This window comes from Tasmannia lanceolata, unplaced genomic scaffold (assembly GCF_043159265.1).
Source record: "Tasmannia lanceolata isolate RefF3 unplaced genomic scaffold, GAP_Taslan_0.1 ptg000003l, whole genome shotgun sequence".
NCBI classification, from domain to species: Eukaryota; Viridiplantae; Streptophyta; class Magnoliopsida; order Canellales; family Winteraceae; genus Tasmannia; species Tasmannia lanceolata.
In genome coordinates, this window is record NW_027518680.1 from 10,174,933 (window position 1) to 10,196,886 (window position 21,954).

At 46.8% G+C, this 21,954-nt stretch overlaps 3 protein-coding genes across 3 annotated transcripts; all 3 read right to left on the minus strand.

Annotated features, from left to right (window-relative positions):
• Nucleotides 1-2,444: 2,444 nt before the first annotated feature.
• Nucleotides 2,445-6,252, minus strand: LOC143850626 (wall-associated receptor kinase 5-like). Its single transcript, XM_077359855.1, has 2 exons — nucleotides 4,994-6,252; nucleotides 2,445-4,743 (listed from the first exon to the last, which is right to left on the minus strand). The coding sequence occupies exon 2, from the start codon at nucleotides 3,848-3,850 to the stop codon at nucleotides 2,783-2,785; it is 1,068 nt and encodes a 355-aa protein (XP_077215970.1). The 5' UTR covers nucleotides 3,851-4,743; nucleotides 4,994-6,252; the 3' UTR covers nucleotides 2,445-2,782.
• On the minus strand, nucleotides 5,130-5,858 carry LOC143864999 (wall-associated receptor kinase 2-like). Its single transcript, XM_077375776.1, has one exon. It carries the CDS (start codon nucleotides 5,856-5,858, stop codon nucleotides 5,130-5,132), a length of 729 nt encoding a protein of 242 aa, XP_077231891.1.
• Nucleotides 6,253-16,869: 10,617 nt separating the features above from the next.
• On the minus strand, nucleotides 16,870-18,757 carry LOC143865045 (uncharacterized). Its single transcript, XM_077375777.1, has 2 exons — nucleotides 17,545-18,757; nucleotides 16,870-17,369 (listed from the first exon to the last, which is right to left on the minus strand). Exons 1-2 carry the CDS (start codon nucleotides 18,755-18,757, stop codon nucleotides 16,870-16,872), a joined length of 1,713 nt encoding a protein of 570 aa, XP_077231892.1.
• Nucleotides 18,758-21,954: the final 3,197 nt, after the last annotated feature.

Genomic DNA, 21,954 nt, shown 5'->3' on the forward strand with positions numbered 1-21,954 from the left:
TCAACGAGACGCTTTACACGCAAGCTTCAGTTAGTGGTGAGAGGATAGAAGAAAGTCGATTCAATATTAAAGAGACAGAATAGAAGAAAGTCATGCAATAAGTTTCAGACCCTTACGTGAGGTTTCTTCCTTCCTCGTGAGGGTTGGTTCTAAAATCTATACCTAAGACCTTTACATAGGATTATATTTGTAAAAGGCGATAATTTTTTCGCCCACATGTAGGATTATGCGCCCCCTTTTCACGTGATTTGATGTCAAAAAGCATCATATTCTCCCCACATTTCAAGGGACAATGGTGCCAACGGGCTGCAAAAACAAAACACAACTTGACCGAGAGTGGGCCCATGCCTAATAAGAACTGATTTTCTAAAAGATCTCTAAGCTTTAGTTACAATGAACTTAAAACCAAAATCAATACAATCAGGGCTGGCTTGCGTAGGTGGTCGGTCATCTATGAGACGATGGTGGCACAACGTGATGGGCTTTCTGGAGCCCTATTAAGATTGCATACTCTATTAACAAGGTGACAATTGTGCCGGAGGGCGGCCCGGCCTGACATGTGGGCTGTGCACGGCCCGTGTGCTAGAGTGATGGGTCATATGAGGCACGGCACAATAATCTAAGCTGGTCTGGTCTGTGGCCATGATGTGGGCTCGCAAGGCACGAGCAAGGTTTAAATTTCAACTGAAATCCAAAATTTCGGTCCGAAATTTTGGGTTTCGGTCATAACAGAAATCAAAATCACTATAAATCAAAACGTTAATTTATTTGGATCAAAATTTTGAAATTTCGGTCAAAATTTCGCTAATTCCAAAATTTCGTCCGATATTTAAGGGATTTCACCAAAAAATCTGGAATTTAGATAATTATTTAATCTTATCCCGAAATTTCAGTCGAAATTAGGTACGCTACAAAACAAGCGTTGTTTGATTTCGTTAGATTTCGTCCGAAATTTCAAAATTTTGGCTGAAATTTCAATTTCGGTGAGTACCGAAACGCATTCCCAAACCGAAATTTAAAACCTTGGGCACAACCCACAATTTTTTATTTTTTAATAATTTTACCGAAAATACCCTCAATAACTAGAAAGCGACTAGTTTTAGGGGTATTTTCGTGGGTTAAATACTTTTTACCTAATTATCCCTTCCAACATCTAGAAAACGATTAGTTTGGAGGTATTTTCGTGAGTTGAATGTCTTCTATGCAACTACCCTAATATCTACACAAGGCTAGTTTTGGGGTATTTTGGTAAGGTAAATAGTTTTCATGTATATCCTCCCAGCAACTAAATAATTAGGTATATTTGTAACTTAAATAAGTTTCATGTATACCCTCCCAACAACTAAATAACCACTAGTTTTGAGTTTTGGGGGTATTTCAGTAGGACCCAATTTAATTTTATTTACGGCATCATTCTCCTTTCCCAAAATATGGTCTGCATTTCGGATACGGGATTGAAATGTGCTAGGCACTTACATCGGTCTCTGCTTGAAAATGAAGATTTTACGTAAAATAATGGGGCTTTTCTAGGCCTTAGAGAACATGCATTCATTGGGTACGTGGTTCTATCGTGGATAGCCACCTATCATTTTGTGGTATTCGATCTTTTGACTTTTTAGCAGGTTTGGGTTGGTTTACACTTACGGAATTCATGGGGTTCAACCGCAGCAGGGTTTTCCTTGTTTTTCGGAGGTTTCAAAAAAGGAAATGTTGAAAGAGAGGATAAGTGGTAGTAAGAGAGAGTGAAAGAGGGTGTAAAAGATGCAAATATACATGTAGAAAGGAAACAACTATATGTAAGTAGAGGCCAAGAGCCCCTGGATCACGACATGGTTGCATGACCCATAGCTGTATCAAGTGAGAAAGACACAAAGGACAAAAAGGACTATTCATGATTGAGAGGTCAAGAAAAAATAACTAGATTACCCACCGGAGAGCAGGAGGCTTTCTCATGAATGTGTTAGAAACAATTTGGGCATTCTTGGCTCCCATTGAGGTCACATACTCCATTGAGGCGGAGATTAGAGTAGTCCATCAAGGAATAAGGTTGTTGATCATAATCCATTAGATAAGGTGATAGTAGAAGGAGACTCCTTGAATTGGATTAGGTTGATTGAATAGTTGTCATATTGGGTGGAGGGTTCGTCATTCTCTTTCCATCATGTAAGGTGATCGACTAATAGCGAGGCCGATAGGCTAGCTTGGGAGGGGCATCGAGGGTGGAGTTGGAAGCATATGATTTCCTTACTCCTTAATGTGTTGCTGTCTTTTGTTGCCTTTTCCTTTCTTGTTGTTTGTTCTTGATTATCTTGATCTTTGGGGTTGTCTCATTCTTCCTTTCTTTAATTTAATCCATTTCCATGAGAGAGAGAGAGAGAGAGAGAGAGAGAGAGAGAGAGAGAGAGAGAGAGAGAGAGAGAGAGAGAAGTTTGATGGTATTTGAATCTCTTGGATGAAATATTATATAGGTTTGCATGTGAATTCGGTGCCCTCATCTGGGCATGTGAACTACATTAAATAATGGCAAAGAGATTACACATAAATACAACTCATTTGTATATCTATACTTACAATAGAAAACATTCTATTTTGGTCAACAATAATCTTTTTTGCTAACAATAAGAACTTAATAATCTTAATAACGAGCAGCGCAATCACCGTCCGATCTCTAACTCTAATAAGACATGGCTTCCAAACTATCTTTCCCAACACCTTGGCTGTTGTTGTAGAGTCCGGATGATTCACCAAGCAAATATTCACTCTCGTTCTGATTCAGTTCAACCTAGGGGTATACCTCCAACCTTCTCAACCCATCGAGCTCCACAACCACCTCTTTCATTGTCGGCCATTCTTCTCCTCTCATTCTCAAACACCTCTTTGCAAGATCAGCAACTGCATAGATTTGCTCTATCCTTCCCTCATCCACAACTCGTTTCTCCAAGATTTCAAATAGACGGTTTTCTTTCATTGACGAAATGAAATACATAGCAAGATTTCTCTCTTTCTCAGATCTATCAGAAGAAACGGGTTGCTCCCCTGTTAAGAGCTCCAGAAGAACCACTCCAAAGCTATAGACATCACTCTTCTCGGTTAATTGACTTGTCTGAAAGTATTCCGGATCAAAGTATCCTAGGGTCCCTTCCACTAATGTTGTTATTTCACTATAATCCAAAGGAATCAATTTTGAAGCTCCAAAATCGGACACTTTTGCTGTATAATTTTCATCTAATAGTATGTTGGTAGATTTGACGTCTTTGTGAATGATTGGTAAGGAAGTTGCTGAATGCAGATAAGCAAGTGCTCCTGCAGCTTCAGAAGCGATTCTCAAACGGTTTTCCCATGAAATGGAGGATGCACGACCCTTGTCATGGACATGGTGGAAGAGGGTTCCATTGTAGATAAATTCGTAAACCAGTAAGGGAACTTCAGTCTCCAAGCAACAACCCAACAGCTTCACTACATTCCTATGGGTGATTTGTAAAAGAATAGAATTCTCATTTATAAATTGCTCAATTTGGATTCCATCGGTTGCTCTGGACTTCTTAATGGCAACTATTCGATGATCTGATAAAATTCCTTTGTAAACTTTTTCATAACCCCCTCGACCAATGATTCGATTTTGGTCATAATTGTCAGTTGCCCTTCTAAGTTCCTCTCCAGTAAAGATCTTGGCTGTATTGGTAACACTTTCATGGGAAGAAATTTGCTCTTGTAATAGCAAGCCTCTGTTTTGTTGGAAGAATTGCTCTTTTAGTTTGATGAGCTTTCTTTTCCTTAATCCCAAATGTATCCAAGAACTGCTAATAAGTAGAAAAAGAAGGCGTACACATACACCCGAATCAACACACATGACAAGAGTAAGATGTTAAAATTATCAAGGATTGTGAAAGAAGGAGGTAATGGGTAATGGGACCTCCATGTAAATAATTCTTGGGAGAGATGTGACCCCCTTTGATGTGTGATATAAGGCATCCCCACGAGTTGAAATGGTCCCATCTAGTTTCCACAAGTGGAACTCCATTTACAAACCTCCAAAGGTAGACTCGAGAGGGACCTCGTCTCTTATAGCTATATAAACATTGAGGATGCAGTAACAGTCCACTTTACCTAGATATTGTAATACATAGTACGTCGTGTGGGTGCCCTTCAGTCTATGCGAGAGAGAGAGAGAGAGAGAGAGAGAGAGAGGCGCACGTCGTGGGATTTAATAAATGTCTTAGGGGGTCGATTCCTTTCCATAGTAGGACTTTCATATGGTTGAAATTTGGCATTCTAAAAAATGGCTTCATTTGAGAAAATGGGATAGAAGAAAAGTCCTCCACAAACTATAGTTTCCCTCTTTAATTTTCTTGTAATGTAAATCATTTTCCATTTAGAAGTTGATTTTTTCACCCTTCTCTCTCCTCATATAGAATGTTTTTATTGGATGTTACAGTTCTCAATGAGCTCCATTTGAACCAAGGAAGAAAACTCTAAAAAAAAAGTAGGGGAAACTATCAAAAGAAAATCGGGTAGAAATCTTCAATTATATTGATACATTTTATATGAAGAGTAAAAGAAATTAAGTCTTCTAAAATGGAGAACAAGAAGAGATGGTTGGAAATTGGTTATCTTTGCAACCCCATCCGTCTTCCCCATAATCACCATGTGTGTGCTTTGGGCAGCTGCAAGAATAATTTCCTTCCGTATTATGGCAAATCCCTTTGGTGCAGGGACTAGGATTCCTGGCACACTCATCAACATCTACAGAGCCATCACAAGCAACAACATCTCTCGTTAGGACTTAAATAAACACATTTCATGAGAGGAGATTCCATTTCATGAGCTGACATGGTATATTCCAGGTCAACCAACTCAACCTATTTCTCTACCATGTTTTGGTTTCAGTGTTTGTCGAGAGAGAGAGAGAGAGAGAGAGAGAGAGAGAGAGAGAGAGAGAGAGAGAGAGAGAGAGAGAGAGAGAGAGAGAGAGAGAGAGAGAGAGAGAGAGTACCTTGACAATCATCAGGAAGGTAAGGGTTCCCTTCGAAGCCCTGAGGGCAATCACAACGATACCCACCGCTGGGCAAGCCATTACAGATACTTTTCAAGCCGCATCCATAAGTAGATGGATTTCTCCGGGCTTCTTCTCACGTTTCGTCCCCTATCACCCAGTCTAGTACAATTGGGAACCTTCGTTTACTTTCATCAGAGAAATCTTGAAGGGAGATGAGTGGAATGGAGAAATTGAAGTAATCCTTATCGACTACAAAGGCGTAGCTACATGGACTGAAATCCTTGGTGAGATTATGAAACTTATAGCTTTGAAGGCTAAACTCCAAGTACTTGAGACCGTGTGCGATAAAGGTCTGGCAAAAGCCAATGCCAGAGTACGACCTGTTGGTTACGCTCTCTATGTTAGCGCAAATTGAGGCACATCCAGTAGTGAATTCTGTAGCATTGGGGCCTACGACGTAGGCGAGGGTGTCGAAGCCAATGGCGGTGAACAGGTTTTTTGCTTCCGAAAACATGTATGGGGTTCCTGTAAAATTAACATACCCCATGTATAGATTGTTCCCGGGGGCCGTCTCAGAGTAACAGTCCCATCCCATCCAACCAGTAACGCTAATTTGTTCTTCTTGTAACAAAATCTCTAGAACCTCAATTGGGCGAAGGTATAGGAATGGCTTCGGAGGGTCAAAGGTGGTGTTGCTGGTTACGTTGAACCAGCTGTTGATGAAAGAGTTGGGATCTCCAATGCCAAAAGGGTAGGGAATTGATACATTACCACATTTAGGTTGGCACCCAGGTTTTGCTGTAGAAGATGCTAATGCTATTGTTGTTAGCCACAAGAGCTGAAGCAACACATGAAATACCATCTCTCTTTGTGTGTTTTTTCTCTATTCTCTTTTTACCTCCTTGATTACATAATAAGAAAGAAGCCCAGATAATATATATAATATTTGATGAGAGAGGTTGTAAGGGATATCATCTCTTTCTACTGCTTCAAGAAAGAAAGGAAATGTGAAGCAAGTATTCAAGAGTCACAGGCGCTTCCATAAAAAATGACACGGTCCCATCTTAATAACTTTGTGCAATGGGGACACAAGAATTTCTTGGCAAGGCCCACCAAAATCGAACCATGAACACGAATGCAAACACATTTTTCTCAATCTAACCGGTGGCGCTAGCATCCCCCAAGCCATATTTGACTCCAAGTCTTTGAAGACATCACCAATAAAAAATGGACAGACAGAGTGTTTGTCCATTTTCCCCTCCAACTTTGATTGGGTCAGGATGATCCTATAGGCTGATTTTTGGTACACACCCTATACATAGTGAGAAAATTTAATTGGAGAAAGACACCCTTATCAGTACTGAGAAAATTCTCCTCTTACGTGTGTATGCGCGTGTGGACTGTGGTCATTACAGAAACTGCCAAGACAAAATGAAAGAGACATCAAATTAAGAACAAAGCTGTATATGTTAGGTATTCCAGGCACATGAATTTAATGGCAAGGCCCCACGACAATCACATAGTGAACACCAAAGTTACCACATTTTTCTCCATCTATTCGAGTGGCGCTAGCATTCCCCAAACATTAGGAAGTTTCTGGGATAGATAATTTTTTTTTTGGTCAAGTAATAGTCAGTCATGCATCAATAGCGATCGAAAAGCAACCATGACTGACTGTGAAATTCAGACCGGTGAGGCATCTTCCTTCCTTGCGAGGGTTGGTTTCTAAAATCTATAACTAAGACCCGTGTTGGATATTTTCCTTTCGTACGTTTTTTTCTTTTTTTTTTGGTAGCTTTTTTTGGTGTGTTTATCTTCACCATATCTGTCTAATGAATTAGTGGCGCCAATGGGGTGCCAACCAAATACACAACCTGGCCTCGAGTGGGCCCATGCCTAGTACAAGTTAAAAGTGCAAAGAACTGACTTTCTAAAAGATCTCTTGTTCGGACTGTAGCCTAAGCTTTAGGTACAATGAAGTTTTAAAAAAAATGAATACATCCCAGGGCTGGCTTGAGTAGGTGGTCATCCATGGGACGATGGTGGCACAGTGTGATGGGCTTTCTCAAGCCCTATTGAGATTGCATACTGTAATAATGTCAAAGTGGCAATTGAGGGAAGCCCTGGCTTGGTAAGACGTGGGCCCTATCTTGCACGGCCCATTTACTACAGTAGTTGGCCGTGACAGACTGACAGGCAAGACCCAATGATCTTAGCCGATCTGGCCTGCGGCCCATGATTTGCTGGCATGGCACGACCCACGATTTCTTATATTTTTAGTTTGGAAAAAATACATGATGGCGTCGGAATCCAGGTCTGCGACCGTACGGTGGGTATAGGGCCGCCGCGGGGATCTGCGATCACAAGCAGAGGGGTCAGAGAGGTCCGGGGTAGGTCCCAGACGACCACTTCGACACCCAAGTCAGATTCTGGACCAACAATATAAAGAACAGCAAGATAAGGCTGAGGTGCAATCAGGTTTACCAAGGCCAACACGCGGGTTCTTCTTTTGGTGCATAGATGGACGGGTCAGAGGCATCGAGCGGGAAGAGGAAGAGGGGGAAAGGAATCCGGGCGTCAAGCAGCTTTCTCCTTTCTCCCCGAGATTAATCTCCCTTCTCCCTTTGTCGTTGCCTCGTTTTTCTCGGAGAGTCGCCCCTCCCTTTTGGGTAGTCTTGAGAGGGATGGAGTTTTTCTCTCCTCCCTGCCTTTTTATTTTTCCTCCTCATTTTCTAGCTTGCGGATCCTCTTTTTAAGGGGCGCCATGCGGACCCTTTCATCATTTCAGATAGAGACCGTCGCTCGTAGGATTGGGCTGCCTCCCTGGGTTGGCGGCGCGCGTGGCTTTGCCGTGTAATCCTGTCCATAATCGCGATGATGAGGTTTCGATGGCGGGAGGATGACACGCGGTAGAATTACGCGGTCTTTGTCGCTCATTAATGCCCTATTTAATTATGATTAGATTCCATAGGTGCATGGGTGACACGTGGTGAGATTCGAGGGTCGCGCCGTATTTATGTCCTATCATAATACCCCCCTACTCCTTTAGTCTATCGAATGGACCAATGGAGTAATGTCTGGTCAAATAATGTTTTACGATGAGGGCATTTATTGGAGCCCCGGAGAACGAGGAGACGCGGCGGTTTCTTTCCAGGGAATTGCAGTGTCATTATGTGGTTTTAGTCGGTTACCCAATAGGAGGGAGACACGTATAGGGTGGGTAGCTTCGTTTCCTGACCCAGGGGTTTTTCCTCCGGGTTTATAAAGGAAGATCACCCCGGTATTTTTTATTGCTTTCTTTCTTAGGCAGATTGACTCTCTGCATCTTTTCCTTCTCTGACAACGTGTCCGGTTCTCCTTCGCGAGCTAGGGGCAAAGCCCCTCTCTCCCAGGAATCCTCAAGCGACCCCGATCTATATTCTGACACGGAGGAAGACCTCACGGCTCATCGGAAGAGGGTCAGGAGGGATCCGGATCCTCCTCCAGGCTTTCCCCCCCTTCGCCTTTCTTCCTTGCTTAGCAAGAACAAGTCGTCCCGCTTCTATGTCGCTAAGGAGTGGTCTTTTTTCTCCAAGGTCTATCGGCAGGGGATGGAGTTGTGCGACCGGGTTTTGAAAATGGGCGAGAAGATTGAGGACTTGAAGCGGAGAAACGAGGAGTTGCAAAGAAGGGTCCATGTCCTTAATGAGCAGGTTCTTGAATATGAGGTGGACCCCTTCCTGGAGAGCTCTTGGGAGGAGGAGGGGGATTCTCTGGAGGAGTCGTCTTCTTCCAGTCGCTCGGGTGATTAGTTTCCGCGGGACCAGGCTTCCTCTGCTTCTCTACTTTTTCTCTCTTCTTTTTTTTTTGTACTGGGCCTGTGTGCCCTATGTTTGGTTTCTTATTCCCTTCCCTCTTTTGTAGGCCTTCGGGCCAGAAGGATGTGATTATGAATGGATGGCTTCTTTTTGAATTTGTGGTGTGTTCCTTATGTTTCCTTTCCCATTTGTGCGGTAGCTAAATTTATTTGAGCGGAGCGAAGGTAGCAAGGCCGGGCTTTGTTGTTGGACCCGTGCCCTTTCCACTGTGCTTGGTATATGTTTTCCTTATTCCGAGAGGTTGAGGTAGCTCGGCCGGACCTCGTTCATGGTCCCGAGCCTTTATCCACCGTGCTGGGTTTCTTCCATCTAGTGGAATCGTATGCCAAGCCCTTGTGCCGTGGTTCCGAGTCTTTTCTGTCGTGCCTCATGTTTTTTTTATCTGGTGCTTTGAGGTCGGATCCCTTTGCTAGGTTTCGGGCCTTCGAGCCCTCTCTTTCACTGGGTGGGAATGCTTTAAGTGACGTCTCACCTTGTTTTTTTTTTCAAGGCGGGAACGTCGTGGGGATGGCTTGGTAGGGAAGTTTTACTGATAAAGTAGAAACGTCTTTTTAGTCGTAGGAGATGGCGCTTCAATTTCTGGCGGTTTCCTCGAGTTCCTCAATCTGCGCCACGTGTGTATGTCTCATCCGATTGGAAAGGGAGGGAGGTTGATCGACGCGTGTCCAAACCCTAGCTTTTGAGGCTTTTTCAGGGATTGTTTTACCCTATTCCTTTGTCTCCTTTTCCTCTGAGGGGATTTTGTCCGGTGGCTGGTTTTTATCGACTCTTCTCCGGCTTTTGCTCTCCTTCAGTTATTCGCCTCAGTGAGTATTGTGCTTTTTGTTTTGTCTAATATTTGATTATTTTACGATGTCTGTGCAACCGGTTCCCAGAGTCCGTCTATTGAGTTAGTATAAGTAGTGGAGAGGCCTCCGTCAGGAAAAAGGAGGCGGTTGGTAAAAGGCGGGGGCGGCGGTTCCCGAGATGAACAGATGCCCAGAGAGTTGGAGGATAGCTCCGGGGTTTCTAGGTCGTCGTCGGGGACCGCTTCCTCTGGATCCCCCGCTCAAGTTTCTTCTGCTCGTGAGGCGGAAATTAGGGATATTTAGTCTGGTGCTGTCATCTGCCCTGGTCGGGTGGCGTCCTGCAAGAGTTCTTTGGAGAAAGGGGCGACGGAGAGGATTAGAAGGGAATATTACATTCCTGACGAGTACGGGTTTAGGGTTCCTTCTTCTAGGGACGGGGTGTGTGAGGGTGTTACAGAGGAAGAAGTGGCTTTTTACGTGGAGACTTTTAGGGCGGGGATTAGGTTCCCACTTTTGGGCATCATAGTTGAGGCTCTCGAATTTTATCAGGTGGCCCCCTCTCAACTAGCGCCCAACAGTTGGCGTACTCTCTTGGCTTTCGTGGCTAAGGCAGGTCTTCACAAGATTTAGCCTAGCCTACCTCTGCTTAGGAGTTACGTTGCTCTTAGCCCATTGGTGAAGGGTGAGGACAGCTGGTTGTACCTGACCCAGCGTCCTCAAGTAAAGATCGCGGCGAACTTGCCTTCTTCCATTAAGAAGTGGAAAGAGGAGTATGTGTTCATTATTCCTCCGTCGGATGCGGGTTGGGGCTTTCCTAGGTCTTGGAGGCGCTTTGTCGAGTGGCGAAGGAAATCCCTCCCCAATGAGTCCGATTATAGCAAGTTTGACCTGGAGAAGCTCGCCTCCGGGGAAGCTATTGATGTTTCTGAGTTCAGATGGGAGAGGGGTTTGAGAAGGTACAGTCTGCTTAGTGCTGTGTAGAGGTGGGCCCGCCGTACGGGCGAGGAAGTGGGGGAGAGTTCCTCCAGCTATCGTGGTGAGCCTCTTTCCTCACTAGCGATTTCCCCTGGGTTTTCCTTTCTTTGGCGCTTTTCTTCTTTCTGAGTTGTTGCTTTTCTCTTTTTTTGGCAACATGTATGTCTTCTTCTGATGATGTTGCTAAGGGAAAGAGGGTTATGGTGGAGACGGCGAAGGGTCCAACTGGCCGCCCGAAGATTCCTTTCGATTTTATGGCTGCGGCCAGGAAGGACCGGTCGGCGGCTAGGCTTCCCTAGCCCGCGCCATCCAGTTCCTCCGGCAGATCGGTCGGCTTGAAAGATACGACGAGATCTCCTCCTAAGGAGCTGGAGCCTCCTGCCAAGAAGGTTATTCCCCCCCGCGCCAAGCAGGGGAAAGTCGGTAGAACGGTCCGTTCCTCGTCTGCCTTTACAGAGGACATGCCGAGCCGGCTGGAGGGGTCGGTCATGACCAAGCTGCTCTTGGAGCAAATGGAGTTCTCCCTGTGTTGCTGCCAGGCGCAAGGAGAACTATTTAAGCCGGACTGGAAGATTGGTGTTGAGGATGGGGTCCTCTCGAACCCTCGGGTTGGGGTGGAGCTGGGGTTGATGACCGCCCTTCCCGGTGATGAGGCTGAGTTGGAGAACTTTCCTCGCAGGGCACTGGGGGCCCGGTACCTTCATTCCATATCTTGCGTAAGTATTGTGCGTTTGGCTTTCTGTTCATTTTTTTATTGTCTTGAGGTCGCTAATGGTTTGCTCGTGGTGGGGCTTTTGTAGGCCCAAAGTTATGCCAGGAAGATGCTGCAGTACATAGTCGAGGATGAGTCTGAGTCGGCGCTTTCGAGGAGCGCGTCCGTAAGCTGAGTGAAGACCTCAAGAAGGTTTAAGCCGAAAAGGCGGCGCTCGACTACACCGTCCAGGACCTCAAGGGGCAACTTAAGATGTTTGAGGACGGGAGGAACTGGGTGAAAAATAACTTGGTGGTGGCCCGACTGACGCATGCTGAGGAGCTAGTGAAAACGCGAGAGGAATGGCGTGGTTCGGAGGAGTTTTTTAAGGCCGCGACCGCGTTCAGTGTCGACGTCAAGATAGAGGCTTTCATCGAATGTTGGCGGCGCGTTCGTGATGTCGACCCCTCTTTTCCTTTGGAGAAGTTGGTGCACGATGCTGATGATGCTGTTCCGGAGGACCTTTTGCAGGGGGCAGTAGATGCCAGGGAGCCGGCCGAGAATCTGGTGGCTGCCCCAAACGTTTCTACTATCGCTGAGGCCTCCGCAGGGGACCAGTGAGAACGTTTGCTTCTTTTTAGGATCTTGTTTGGGGGCCAAGGTGCCTGGTCTGTAATAACACTTTGAACTCTATCTTTTTTTTGTTGTTGTTGTGAGGGCCTGGAAAGGAAGGCTCATCTGCCTCTTGCATTTTTATGTGATATTGTGTGGGGTGGTTGAGCCCTTTTGCAGATTGTTGGATATTGACTCTACATGGCCGGACTTTCCCTTTGCCTAGGTGGCATATTACTCCGTAAACTAAAGACTTGATGTATAGGAGGATGTGTTTATCCCTTAATGATTCTATAATGGGACAATCTCACCAAGTATGTATCCCAAAATGAATCACCGAACGAGAGTCAGGATGACGGGGTTAATGCACCTTTGTCTTAATGGTTGGCCACCACCCACAGTCTCCATTGGAAATGGAACTGGACTCTCGGACAGAGGCAATGTCTATGGGGCCTAACACATTGCACATTGTGTTATAAAATAAAAGGACACGACCTACCATGATATCAATTAATTCCTGACATGGTGATGACATGTGATCTTATGCAATCAAGGGACACCCTATGCAACAATCGAGATCGTATTAATAATCTATGTCTGATCAGTCTCATGGGCCCCCTAACTGATCAAAATGGAAGTAATTGAGCTTATATGTACATGAATTAATCTAGACCGTTCATTGTATGCCCTTCACCCAATTTACGTACAATGAAATGTATTTAGATATTTTCAATAATTTAAGTCTCACCATTTATGTGCTTGATTATGTGCATGTACTTGCGCTTAAGCACATCAACGGTTAATTTAGATGCCATTACATGCACTTTATTATATTTACATGTTGGTTAAAAGAGACTTAAACAATGAAAATTCATGCAAGTGTAAGTGGTGTTTTGAGGACTCTTGATGGCCTTTACGTTCATTGTATATTGCTAACTCCAAGGATGGCCAGCTTGGAGAGTAAATGCATCATGAATGTAAAGAGTCAAATTGTCCCTATAATACCTACCATGGATGGCTGGTTGAAGATATGAGTTGGAAAAGGAAGCCAACACATTTCTTGAGAGGGATCCATTTCTCTATTCACGCCTTTCGAGTACAAGTTAGCAAGTCTCTTCCTTGTCCTTCGGGATAGTCGGCGACTTGATACCTTAAATCCTCGTCTCCTTCAAAGGAACGGTAGAGATTTCTGTACCCCTCTCCCTCCAGCAGGTTATATTTTTTGCTTAATCATTTTCTTCATCTCTTTGCTTGTGGTTTTATTAATGGTATTCATATTTTAGAAGGAAATCCATTTGGCTATTTATCACACCCAACACAGATTTCTCCTTGATGGATTGTTGTTGGCCTCTAATTTCGTCGGCAAGAATACCTCTAGTGCGCAGGGCGTCACCTTAGGGCATCTTGTTTGTGGAAGGGTCATCTTCCTCTCAAGTGATCAGCTCGGGGTTGATGTGCCCTGCCTGCCCTTTAGAAAGGACAGGTCTTTTTTTTCCTTCATGGGAGCGTCTTAGGGTATTTTCTAGGGGATCAACCCAGATGTTACTTCTGTCGCACTCCCTGTTTTCTTTCGGTCCCAAACGTGTCGAGGGCTGGAAAGTGGAGATGCGCATAGCTCAGGCGAGAATGTTATTTCATTGATTGCAAAGGGGGATACATGGCTTTGTGCTGAAAATAACAAAAAAGGACAAACAAAGCATACATCATAACTTAAAAGAAAGCACAGTTCCTACCCTTTCTTTTCACTGATAAAACTTTCGAAGGTTGTCCATGTTCCAGCTTCGAGGGACTGGGGTCCCGTTGAGGTGCTCGAGTTGGTAGGCTCCGGGGCGGAGCGCTCGAGTGACCTTGTAGGGTCCTTCCCATTTAGGTACGAGTTTTCCGGAGTTTCGGGGGTCGGATACCTTCGCTCGCCGTAGTACTAGGTCTCCAGGTCTTACTGAGCACTTCTTTACGCGGGAGTTGTAGTATCGCGCCACCTTTTGTTGGTAAGCCGCGTTTCGGAGGAGGGCTTGCTCTCTTTTTCTAGTACGAGGTCGAGAGCGTTCCGGAGCAGCTCAGAATTTTCATGTTCGTCGTAGTTTTCCGTGTGGAAGCTGGAGAGGCTGATTTCTACTGGAATGACTGCTTCGGCCCCGAAGGTTAAACAAAAAGGGGATTCCCCCGTTGCGGCCCGGGGTGTCGTCCGGTACGCCCAGAGGACGCTGGGGAGCGCTTCTACCAAGCACTTTCCGGCTTCTCCCAACCTCTTCTTAAGACTCTGGAGTAGGATCCTGTTGGTTACTTCCACCTGCCCATTGGCTTGAGGGTGCGCCACCGAGGCGAATCGGTGCTCGATGCTCAGATTATCGCAGAACCTGCCCATTGGCTTGGGGTCCGTTGTCTGTTATGAGGACTCTGGGAATGCCGAAGCGGCAAACCACGTCATGATAGAAAAACTTTTCTGTTGCCTTAGAGTTTGGTCTCGCTACGGCTTTAACTTCAACCCACTTGGTGAAGTAATCGATGGCGACGTATAACATCGTTTGCCCCCCTCGGGCCTTCGGGAACGGCCCTAGCAGGTCCATGCCCCACATGGCGAAAGGCAGCGGCCCCGCCACTAAGGTGTAGGGGGTGGCGGGTAGATGGGGGGTGGTGGCGAATTTCTGGCATGGGCTGCACTTTTTGACGAATTCCTGGGCGTCTCTGAGGAACGTAGGCCAAAAATAGCCATGCCTTACGATCTTCTGGGCTAGAGTCCTCCCGCCTCCGTGGTCTCCGCAGATCCCTTCGTGCACCTCTCGTAACGCGTACTCCGATTCGGAGGGTACCAGGCATCGGAGGTATGGCCATGTGTACGACCGTTTGTACAGCTTGGGTCCGTGGAGCACGTAGTGGGCGGCCTTTGTGGTTAGGCGTCGGGCTTCCAGTCTGTTCTCGGGCAGTATTCCGTCTTTTAGGTACCATACTATAGGATCCATCCAGTTGGGCCCAGGTGTAATTTCCAAGACTTGCACCTCATCGATGCTGGGGTGAAGCAGTATTTCCGTGAGTATGGCACCAAAGTCATGGGCTTCTTCGGAGGCCATTTTGGACAGGGCGTCCGCACGATCGTTCATGCCTCGTGGTACCTGGAGAATCTCGACTTCCCCCATTCCTTTCAGCTTTTCCCTTACCTTCTGGAGGTATCTTTTCATCCTGAGTTCCTTGGCCTCATACGCTCAGTTCACTTGCTCGACCACCAGTTGCGAATCACTGTAGATTCTTAACTTCCTTGTGCCCAGCTCTGCGGCTAGACTCAGCCCTGCCAATAAGGCCTCGTATTCGGCCTCGTTATTGGAGGCTTTGAAGTCTAGTCAGAGGGCGTACTCTGCTATGAATCCACTTGGACCCTGGAGGACCACTCCTGCCCCGCATCCTACTTTACTTGTTGACCCGTCCACGTGCAAGGTCCAGTGGATCTCGTTGTCTTCTTCCGGCAATTCAGGCCCCATGCGCTCACCTTCGTGAGTCGTTTGCCCACTGGGGCCCTGGTTTCCTCCATCGCTGCTGGTTCTGCGGCTGGAGGGTGAGTTCTACTATAAAATCGGCGAGGATCTGGGATTTGATGGCCGGCCTTGGTTGGACCTGTATGTCAAATGCCCCTAACTCGACAGCCCAGCTTACCATTCTACCCGAGGTCTCCGGTTTCTGTAGATTTTTCTGAGGGGCTGGTCAGTCAGGAGTGTTATGGGGTGGGCCTGAAAGTAGGGGCGGAGCTTCTGGGCGGCGCTGACAACTGCGAGGGCGAATTTTTCTATGTCCAAGTACCGAACCTCCGCACCATGGAGGGTCCTGCTCACGTAGTAGACCGGGTGCTCCCGTTTGTCGTTCTTCTTAACCAGTACCGCGCTTACCGCCGTGGGGCTGACGGCCAAATACAAAAACAATTCTTCCCTAGGCTTGGGCTTGGCCAGCACGGGTGGTGTTTGAAGATACTGTTTCAAGGCGTCGAAAGCTTCTTGATAGTCCGGGGTCCATTCGAACTCCCGTATGTTCCTTAGCTGCTTAAAGAAGGGCTGGCACCTTTCCGCAGACTTGGGCATAAAGCACCCGAGGGCGGTGATGCGTCCCGCAAGTCGCTGCACTTCTACTGCTGTCGCCGGGGGCTCCATGTCTAGGATGGCCTGGATTTTTTTAGGGTTGGCTTCGATGCCTCTCTGGCTGATCATGAATCCTAAGAATTTTTCGGACGTTACCCCAAAGGCACACTTTGCGGGATTGAGTTTCATCCGGGCCCGTCGCAGGGCGTCGAAGGTTTCTTGGAGGTCGGAGATGTGTTCGGGGGCTTTTAAACTCTTTACCAGCATGTCATCCACATAAACTTCCATATTTCTACCTATTTGCTTCTGTAATAGTTTGTTTATGAGCCGTTGGTACGTAGCCCCCGCATTTTTCAACCCAAAGGGCATGACAATGTAGCAGTAGACTCCCTGGTCAATGATAAATGCAGTTTTTGGAATGTCGGGTCCGTGCATCTTTATCTGGTTATAACCGGAGAAGGCGTCTAGGTAAGGTGAGGAGCTCGTGCCCGGATGTGGCATCGATGAGCTGGTCTATGCGTGGGAGGGGGTAGGTGTCTTTCGGGCAGGCTCGGTTTAGATCTGTAAAATATATACAGGCTCGCTAACCCCCGCTGGCTTTTTTGACCATGACCACATTGGATAGCCACTCGGGATACCGGATTTCTCTGACAAATCCGGCTTGTAGCAACTTCTCCACTTCTGCTTTGATGTGGGTTTGTCGTTCTGCCGCGAAGTTCATTTTATTTTGTCGGACGGATTTGAGGGTCGGATTTACGTTCAACTGGTGAACGGTCATTTTTGGAGCTATAACGGGCATGTCCAAGGCGGACCATACGAACACATCTTTGTTGGCTCTGAGGTAACTGATCATTTGGTCTCGCAAGGTGCCTTTTAGCATGGAACCAATTCAGACTTGTTTCTCTGGCTGGTTTTCGGATATAGGGATGGAGTCTAGCTCCTCGGTGGGTTCCCCTCTGATCGTACGGGCTCGCTCTCGGGGATCTTCGCTCCCAATGGTGAAATTTTTTGCCGGGGCGTTGCTTCCTCTCAAGCTTGCCGCGTAGCATTGGCGTGCCATCATATGCTGTCCCCGGACTTCTCCTATCCCGGTTTGAGTAGGGAACTTCATTTTGAGGTGGGGGGTTGAAACTACTGCTCCCAAGTCTCTCAGAGCAGGGCGTCCTATGATGGCACTGTAAGTGAAAGGAATGTCTACGACCATAAAGGTGGTCATAATGGTCTTTTGGAGGGGGTATGTTCCGAAGGATACTGGTAAATCGATTTTGCCACTGACCCGCACTGATGCCCAGGAGAAACCGTAGATGGAGTATTCCGCGAGCCCCAAGTCTTCCCTCGCCAGCTTCATTTCTTCAAAGGTTCCAAGGTGCAGCACATTGACAGAGCTCCCTGTGTCCACCAAGATCTTTCCTATATCGAAGTTGGCGATGACTAGCCTGACTACTAGCGCGTCGTCATGTGGAACTTGCAGCCCGTTGAGGTCTTCGGAGGAGAAAGTGATGATCCGGTCTTCTTGGGGGGGATCCATCCGGGCCCTTTTGGAGGGTATTTCTAGGGAGAGTACCCGCTCCGCGTAGGCTCACCGGCCGGCTGTCTCCTGCCGTAGGCCCTCCCGCGATGATGTTAATTTTTCCAACGATGGTGGGCGGCTGTTCGGGGGTTGGATTTTGTTGAGGTGGTTCTCCCCTTTCGGGGCATCGGTGGTGGCGCGTGTCGTGCCTGCTGCGGGACCGGTGCCTGCTGGGGTATCGGTGCCTGCTAGGTGACCAGTGCCTGCTGCGGGACCGGTGCCTACTTTTTGGCACGTCGGCGGGGAGTTGGGCTTCGTGCGAGCGTTCAATCGGGGCGGGGCTCTTAAGGTATTGATTTAAATGTCCCTCCTTGGCCAGTTTCTCTAACTGGAGTCTGAGGTGGAAACAGTGGTTGGTTTCGTGGCCGTGGTCCCCATGGAAATCACAGAACTTTCCGGTGGACCGCTTCTTCGGGTCCGTGCTCATTTTCCTGGGAGGGGTCAGAAGACCTTGGTCTCTGATGGCGAACAGGAGATGGGAGAGGGGAACCTTCAGGGGGGCACTTCCTAGCCTTTCAAAGACGGGGATGGGGTTCCAATTTGCTTCGGCCCGTGGCCTCATGGCCCCTCTGCCCTCTTCCTTTCTTCTTTCCTCGGGGCCGGCTCGGCTTCGTTCCCGTGCGCATGCTTCCTCCGCCCGTATGAACTTGTTAGGTTTGGATTCAAGTTCCTGCAGGTCCCGTGGCGGCTTGAGGGTGATGTGCAGTTTGAGATTTGGGTCGGTGGTAGCGTGTTTTAGGGCTGCGACCGCTATTTGGACATCGATGTTGGAAAGTTGAGCCAGCTCGGCATTGAATTTCAACATGAAGTCTCTCAGGGCCTCGTTTCTTCCCTGTCGGAGGGCTAAGAGGGCATCCGCTGGATAGTGGCAGAGGCGGTTGTTGTCGAACCTTGCGGTGAACTTCCTCTCGAATTCGTGGAAAGATGCGATGGAGTCTGGTTCCAGGCGCATGTACCAGTCGTTGGCGGTCTTTCTTAGCAAGGAGGTAAAGGCTCTGCACATAAATCCGTCTGACGCGCCTTGGAGCGCCATTACCCTCCTGAAAGTTTGGAGGAACTCAAGAGGGTCTATGCTTCCATCGTAGAAACCGAATCGGGAGAGATCTATTCTTGCTTCCACAAGAGTTTTTAAGATTTCTGAGGTGAACGGGGACGCCGTCTCTCTTTCCCATTCGTCGAGGATGTCGTGGGCGTAAGGTTTCTTCATTTCCCGTTTGACTTCTCGGATTTGTCTCTGTAGGTCGGCCAGTGAGTCTAGCCCGGGGGGCTGCGCCGAGGTTGCTACTTCCTCTACCCACGTTGGGGGCAATTCTTGGAATCGGGCCGCCCGGGTAGGGGGGGCATGGCTCAGGGTAGCTTGTCTTCCGTTATTTGGCTGGTGTCCCCCAACTGGGGGAGGTAAAGGACTATTTGTTGAAGGGGAGGGCGTTCACCAGATCGGCGCTCGCCTTCGCTGGGGATGACGTTCCTCTGGCGACTCCCCATCGCCTTCATCGTAAGCTTCTGTGCGATCATGCATTGCCGGGGGCATCCCTGGGGCTGGAGGCTCTGGTGGTGGAGGCAATCGTTGAAGTAGCTCTTGGCGGAGTTCGTTGAACATTTCCCTGGTAGGGACCATTTGTGGTGTGCTGGAGGCGGGCCGATGGTGGCCCGAGAGCGGCAAGTTCGGCTCCTGAGAATTTGAGGCGTGGGTTTGTGCATGCTGGGCCTAGTTCCTAGTCACTACCCGTGTTTCCTGCTGTTGGGCGTGGTTTCTCATCGTTACGAGGCGTTCAAACTCAACGAGTCCCACAGATGGCGCCAATATGATGGCGTCGGAATCCGGGTCTACGACCGCACGGTGGGTAGAGGGCCGCTGCGGGGATCTGCGATCACAAGCAGAGGGGTCAGGGAGGTCCGGGGTAGGTCCCGGACGACCACTTCGACACCCAAGTCAGATTCTGAACCAACAATATAAAGAACAACAAGATAAGGCTCAGGTGCAATCAGGTCTACCAAGGCCAACACGCGGGTTCTTCTTTTGGTGCATAGATGGACGGGTCGGAGGCATCGAGCGGGAAGAAGAAGAGGGGGAAAGGAATCCGGGCGTCCAACACCTTTCTCCTTTCTCCCCGAGATTAATCTTCCTTCTTCCTTTGTCATTGCCTCGTTTTTCTTGGAGAGTCGCCCCTCCATTTTGGGTAGTCTTGAGAGGGATGGGGTTTTTCTCTCCTCCCTGCCTTTTTGTTTTTCCTCTCCCTTTTCTCACTTGCAGATCCTCTTTTTAAGGGGCGCCATGCAGTCCCTTTAATCATTTCAGATAGAGACCATTGCTCATAGGATTGGGCTGCCTCCCTGGGTTGACGGCGCGCGTGGTTTTGCCATGTAATCCTGTCCATAATCGTGATGATGAGGTTGAGATGGCGGGATGATGACACGCGGCAGAATTACGCGGTCTTTGTCGCTCATTAATGCCCTATTTAATTATGATTACATTCCATAGGTGCATGGGCGACACGTGGTGAGATTCGAGGGTCGCGCCGTATTTATGTCCTATCAATACAGTTACACCCCCTCAACTTTCTGACACATTCAACGATAATCCTGTAGTTTCAAACTCATCAACTACACTCCCAAACTTTTCAATGTGTACAAGGTAGACTTCCTCACTTGACAGTCCGTCTACAAATCGAAGGGTTAGGATGATCTTATAGAGCTGATATTTTGGGAACACAATAGAAGACAACAAATAGTCAAAGTATTCTTGGGGCTCACCCATAAGTGTGATCTAGATGGTTTATTAAGTGGTCCCATTGTTGATAGGCTGTGGCCCAAAAATCTTCTCGAAAAGATGATCCTAGCGTCCATCATGGTTTTAAATTTCGACTTCGGATTTCGGTGAGAGCCGAAATCGAAATGTACGAAATTTACCAAATTCTGAAATTTCGTTTGAACTTCGTCGAAATTTGTAATAAAATAATAATTTTTTATTCCGTGAAAGAATTTCGAACGAAATTACTGAAATGTCGTTCGGTCGAAATTTCGTCCCAAAAAATCAGCGTTGCGTGCGCTAGTACAGGATTTCGCCTGAAATTTCAGAATTTCGGCTGAAATTTCGGTTTCGGATTAGTCTGAAATTTTAGCGAAAACCTAAATTTAAAACCATGGGCATGATGCAGCCTCGCTAGCATGCAGGGACATAATGCATGAAATGTATTATTTCATAAAAGAGATGAGCACTCTGGTGTAGGAGTAGCTGTGTGATGGACAAATATTGATACGGGAGTGGTCTTGTCTGAAAACCAGATGATGAATCCCTATCATGGCCAAGTGATCGCTGGTGTGTATGGCCGAGATGATCGCTTGCACTCATCCATCCAAACGTAGACCAATAAATTCAAATGGAGAGTTTGAGTCCTACAACTCCCTAGCTATCAAACTTTTCCCGATCTTGCAAGTGTTGCATCCATTGACAAACGGATCAATAGTCTCGTTAAGCTGGGATCGAATCGAAGAACAGTCACTTCAAGTTGGCCCCTTTTGATGTCTAACATTTCCAAGCCCAAATCTTTTTTCCACTCATTGATTTGTTTGCAATATCTTTAAGAGGAAAGATAGACTGAAGGACCCGTGCAAAAGACCATCTACGAGGGTGCTTCTATTGGTCCTTCTCAACAAAGATTATTATTTCTTTATTTTATATTTATCTGCTCCATTTTCTTATTTTCCTGTTATTTAGGCACTACTATGCTTTAATAATTGCACAAATTCAGCTTGTTATTCCCTTTTAATTGGCTTCTGAGAGCTTTTTGGGAACTGTAATACACTTACAGCTATTTAAATAATAAAAGACAAGAGGACTTTGTACAACTATCAAAACATGGTAGTGACAATATCATTAGCCTTTTTTGTGCCCATATAAATTAACTTTGTCGAGATGGAGCAATTGGACACCCTTGTAGCTGGTTTTTTGCAGGCGTGGGGTGGGGGCCATCAGTTTATCATTCCTCTATTTTATTCTCTCAACTTCATGTTTCCCTTCCTGTCAGTCAACCCAGGAAACCCCGGATAAAAAGATAATCAAATAAAAGAAACTTCATTCAAAACAAATCAATCCCTTACAACAAGCTCAACATGACCCAAAATATGATCCGGGCCTAGTCATATGGCATTAGCATGATTTGAATTCCAAATATTTCATTCGGGATTTAAATGACATGGAAGGATAGTTAATTTTTCACTATAGATGAGGATGCAAGTTCATTTTTCACTATAAACTAGTTGCTGACCCATGCGTTGCACGGGGCAAGATAAAAAACAAAATTGTTTATAAAAAGTAGGTCAATCTTCACATGAGATTAGCGGGAAAACCATGAAACCGCAACAGATTTTATATTTGAAGGTTTCAAATTAAGGAGAGAATCA